The sequence below is a fragment of the Ceratosolen solmsi genome, unplaced genomic scaffold (assembly GCF_000503995.2).
Source record: "Ceratosolen solmsi marchali unplaced genomic scaffold, CerSol_1.0 scaffold1, whole genome shotgun sequence".
Taxonomy (NCBI): Eukaryota; Metazoa; Arthropoda; class Insecta; order Hymenoptera; family Agaonidae; genus Ceratosolen; species Ceratosolen solmsi.
In genome coordinates, this window is record NW_011948415.1 from 10,778,736 (window position 1) to 10,783,962 (window position 5,227).

The window sequence follows — 5,227 nt, forward strand, 5'->3', positions numbered from 1 at the left end:
AGAGAGAGAGAGAGAGAGAGAGCGATGGCTGAGTGGGAGAGGAGAGGAAAAGGATACACGTTTGCGTGTTTGGCCCTCGTTCGACTTTCTCCATCCTTCCTCAACAATAATCATAGCAAAGCCACGATTGTCACCTATTATGTGCATTGTGCGTCGGAAGGGCTCGCGTTTCTCCAAGAACATTTGCTTTGGAGCGGAATATCCGGTTGCGTTTACGATCCGTTAAATACATTAATACGGCTCCTACCTAAGAATTGTTTCTTCTCACTCCCTCTACCACAAATTACGCAAGTTTTTTTTATTGCGACGTTAAAACAAGAAGACAGAGAGCTTGACTCTCGATACGTATATCGAATTTAGCGAGATACTTTCAGCAGCAAACCGACTGAAAATACAATTTTCAGTTTATAGTTGTGGAAAAATTCATGATGCAGCGAAGCTTCCCTTTTAATTAAAATACTTTAACAAGTTTTAAACAATGAAACTTTTAGCGTAAGGAAGGGCGTAGGTCGACTGACAATGCCACTTTTACCATTGCAGCATCAACTTATTTATCTAGTAAGATTGTTATTCGTATCTGTGCTTTGATATTTCGTATCAAAACTTTGACCAGACGATAATTCTTAGAATTTTAATAGAAGTACCGATATATTTGCGAACGCGTGTGAAGGAGCAAAACTAGAGAATTTTAGTTTTTCATTCAATTTTCTTGCAATTTTAATTATAAATTATTTAAAGCTTAGAATTAATTGTAAGCTACATTATAAATGCATTTCATTTTCAATGTACATTCTCTACGAATGGCAGGCGAATCGTCCTTTCGTTTAAACGGGAAAAATTTAAATAAGAGTGCGCTTTAGCCAATTAATGATGCTCTATTATGGGATGGTTAGATTCTTTGGGTAACACTAGTATCGCCAACATTTTTCCTCCTAGATACGTAATTACAATTATATCCCTCTTATTCGAAAACGATCGTTTATCCACGTGCAAAATATATAAAAATTTTCATTAACGGCCCTTTATTTACATGATACTTTAGAATTAGATATTTGTCGTAACGATCTCGTAATTCGGCATAATCAGGTCTAATTAAAAAAAAATTAATAAAAATTATATGGCGGTAATTTTGTGAACAATCAGTCCTGCTGTGGCACATTAAAATTGGCTCGGAGATTACACTCGAATCGCGTAAGGGAAATCATTAATAAAATCCATCGTAATAAAAGAGTACGCTTAAGCAGGCATTGAAGGGAACATTGAAGGGAACTTTGAAGGGAACTGAAGAAGAGGAGAAGATATTGCGGAAAAGGCTGGGACTGGAGCTTGCGAAGACGGCGCTTAAATCATAAATAAAATCGAAAAGCAACGGCACTCTCCTCACCTCCCCCTAATCTTCACGACTTGTCTCATTAATTCACGTTACATTGCGAATTCGCAAACACTTCGCATCTTGAGACTCGAATGGAGAAGAGAAGCGGCCGGGAGGGAGTGGGTGAGGATGGGAGGGCCGACGATCACGAGCGTAAATCGAACGTAAGCTCGAGCCGCGGAATTGAACGAGTCCGCCTCCGGGAAAAAGGAATCACGTGAAAGTGGCGCTGGTAAAGGAGAAAGAAGAGTCACTGCTATGAGTGCAAAGTGAAGTCGTGAAACTCTCGAAGAACGAATTTTTGTGGAGAATCGTCGTATCGAGAAGCTTTCGAGTGGCCTGAACGACAGCAGTATACACGAGTCGCCGATGCGGACCCGAAAGCTTTTTTATTATTGGAATTTTTCTCCGGAGCTCTGTCGCTTGCCATTGCAGTCTTTCCTCTCGCACACCCATCCCACCCGCACCGTTCCACCATTCCGCCATCTCTCATCTCTCACCCCACCCCACGCCGACCAATGTCACCCGCCGTCACCCATCCCCATCGTACTTAAAATCGTAAAAACGCCAATTTCAACGCCTGCAAGCTCCTCGAGGATCTTCCTTATTTCATCGTCAATCATTGACTGTATTTCGCGAGCTTAAAAAAACATAAAGCATAAAACTCGACAATTTCCTCTCGTTCCCAAACTAATAAACGCCTTAATGTCGAGTCGATATTTTTATGTTTTATTATTAAATTAAATTTGCCCTCGAGCCATTCAGACTTCTCGCATGCCGTGTCATTTTCTTTTCAATTAATTATGATAATGAATTCGACCAAGATAGTACATACGTACGGACATATATCCAAAGCAAATAGAGCCGTTATTCAATGGTGAACCTTTGAAAAAAAAGAAGCAAAAATTCTTTTATATAATTTTCAACCGTTAATTATAACGTCGTTACTCTCCGGCCCATCGGAATTTCGTTATTTCGTAACCAACGCATGCATATTAAATTAAATCTATGCATATTAAATTAAACGATGCCGCGGATCAAGGCGATGACCATTAAAGTATTCGTTGGCTGCTCGTTCACCAAATAGTTCCTTAATACATTTTAATAACCCAAGTGATTTTAGATGATATCGTAATCATTGATAACCACCGACAAAAATCACAACACGCCCGACAATTACCTCAAACATGAATTTTTAATCTACGTGGACTGACTTTAACGCACCGTGAATTATAAAGTAGCCCCTTGACGAATAATTGTTGAGAATAATCGCTCGTATCACTTACGACATCGCACAGCCATCGGAGTAAACGCTTGGCCAAAGTCGAAATTCCTGTCGACGAGTCGACAAGGCCACGAAAACGGCACTTCAGCCCAATGAAATAACCGCCGACTCGCGGAGGAAAGAAATCGAGCGAGCAAAGCACGCATCTGCCGTTGGAGCAAACCAATAGCGAACGAGGAGGAGACGAGCCAAGTCCTCTTTGGCCCGAGCTCTTTAAAATTGCATAACGGTCGGTAAAAGTCGGTAAGGCAATACGAACAACAGTCCCGCCACGACGAGGGATGGACACGGCATTCGGGGGATCCGGAGCAGCGGTCCCGGGAGCTCCCCGTGGCCCCAGGCGGACCCAAATAAAACGTGCGTGCCAACGGCCGCTAGGGGCCCGCGAAAATGGGTCCCGGCACCGAACTAAAAATAGTGCCCTCACGGCCGGCGAAAGTATCCCATTGTGGCGGGAATTCATCCTTTACGTCGCCGTTGCATCGCCGTTGGGAGTTTTTCGGGGCGAGGAGGGGCGCCCCCTACTCGCGCACGTGCATTGTGCGCAGGCACGCACACGACTACGCCCGACGCGCATCGGTGCGCTCGTTAAGGTATATATCCTTCCTCCTGCTCGGGCCCCTCGTTCCTTCCCTCCCGCGCCCTCGCTCTCTCACGCTCGCTCACGCTCTCTTACGCTCTCTCACGCTCACGCTCACGCTCACGTTCTCTCTCTCTCCCTCTCTCTCTCTCTCTCTCTCTCTCTCTCTCTCTCTCTCTCTCTCTCTCCCGATCGCTCGCTCGCGTGCACGGGCGTCGGCAATGACCGACGTAAAGAAGCGTCTCTCGGGAGCCGCGATGTCCAGGAGGTGCGGGACGTAAGATGACCGAGTGGTCGACTAGGCCAGAAGAATCAAGTCGTCTCTCAATGGTTAATACTCACTCCTCGGGAACTGTCATCCTCTAAGAGATACCGCTGGGGGAAAAGCCGAGGGCCTCGGCGACTAGCGGCCTGGGGCACGGCGGAAGGGGAGCACAGGTATGCCGCGATAGTGCTGCCAACCACAAGGACACCACACCCGAGAGTACGAGGCGCGGACGAGAGATTGGTGGACCCTGACGCGGTGAGCTCCTCCGGCGGCGGGGGCCTTGGCGCTACTAGCGCTCGCTGACGTAGTGCCCGAGCGTAAGCGTAAGCCCCATGGAATGTACCGCGGGGCGGGGGGAGAGTGAGAGAGTGAGAGAGTGAGAGAGAGAGAGAGAGAGCGCGCGCACGGTAGTAGCGTACGCGCGCGCGCTTGGACGTGTTTGCGTGTGTACAACTCCTCTCTCGCCGTCGCCGAGTCTTTATTGCTGCCTCTTCTTCAAGACGCTTTCCTCGCTCTGCGGGCCCCATGCAATCGTGTGCGTGCTTGGTTCTGTATACGAGCTGACCGCCTGCTTGCCTGCCTGCCTGTCTGCCTGTTTGCCTACCTGTCTGTATGCGTACGTGCGTACGTGCGTACGTGCGTACGTGCGTGCGTGCGTGCGTGGAAAAGAGCAACGTGGCGGGGTGGGGCCCGATTTTCTAGATACGCGTACATTTCGAGACGCCTTGTGCGTTCCAAAGAGATTTTTTTCCCCATTTTTTATGGGAATTTATGTGTGAGTTCGAGCGGACCCTACATCGATTCACCCATTCTCCCCGCGTCACGGAAATATCCTTTCCAACTTCTAAGCGGCTGATGCTCCATTGACGTGCCTTGAAATTTCGTTTGGAACGTCGCTGCTTCACTGACGCACCGAGATTCCAACCTTGTTTTTCGTCTCACTGGCACGACGGTGCCGGATAACTCGTTATTATACATTGTTTGCCCATAAGCAGGTTAATATTCGGCCTCGATATGGAAATTTTAACATCCGAGACTCGTGCTTATTCGGTGAGAATGTCCCTCGGCAGCTCAATGGCGCAACATATTTGTTTATACATTATAGCTCGCTGTGTAACTATTTTATATCATAGCGTCGTCATAGTGATAAACGATAAACTAATGAATTCGTTAATTCAATGTAATATTTAATCGCAGCTTGATAATTTCACTAATTTAGGCCTTACATTGCTAGTGCATTCGATTGCCAGCACAAACAACTAAAGAGATTCTATTTTATGCGCCAATATTTTCCTGATGTCTTTGAATTTCCTCCTCGAGGCAGAAAAATATTAGAATTGACTGCGATTAGATTTCTCGCCAAAGTGTGTTACTCGCTGAAAAGCAACGCGGAATTTTTACTTTCTGCGTGCTAGTTCACTCACTCTATGTGATAAGTAAGATTTGGTGAAAGTGTCGACAATTGCAACAATCTTCTCGAGCCAAAAGATGTTTTTACCAATATCAGCTTGAACGTACGCGATTTACATTATATGCCTAGACATTGCGAGCGAAGAAATTATTCATGAAATTTAACAGGCGTTTTGTTAAATTAATTAATGGAGGGCATTTGCTTTCGATTGCAATTAAATATTCAGGCTGCGTAGTTAAAAAGGCAACGATGCAACAAACGTTGTATTTTATTGTTCAATACAATTAGTTACGTTTAAAATTATCACTCCC

At 45.6% G+C, this 5,227-nt stretch overlaps 1 protein-coding gene across 1 annotated transcript in view; it reads right to left on the bottom strand.

Annotated features, from left to right (window-relative positions):
• The window catches only part of cno (adherens junction formation factor afadin), an 88,468-nt gene extending 84,710 nt beyond the window's left edge, over positions 1 to 3,758 (bottom strand). The window contains 1 exon segment of the mRNA XM_011495534.1: positions 3,580 to 3,758. Coding sequence (XP_011493836.1) covers positions 3,580 to 3,596 — 17 coding nt within the window. The 5' untranslated portion in view covers positions 3,597 to 3,758.
• Between the last annotated feature and the right edge of the window lie 1,469 nt (positions 3,759 to 5,227).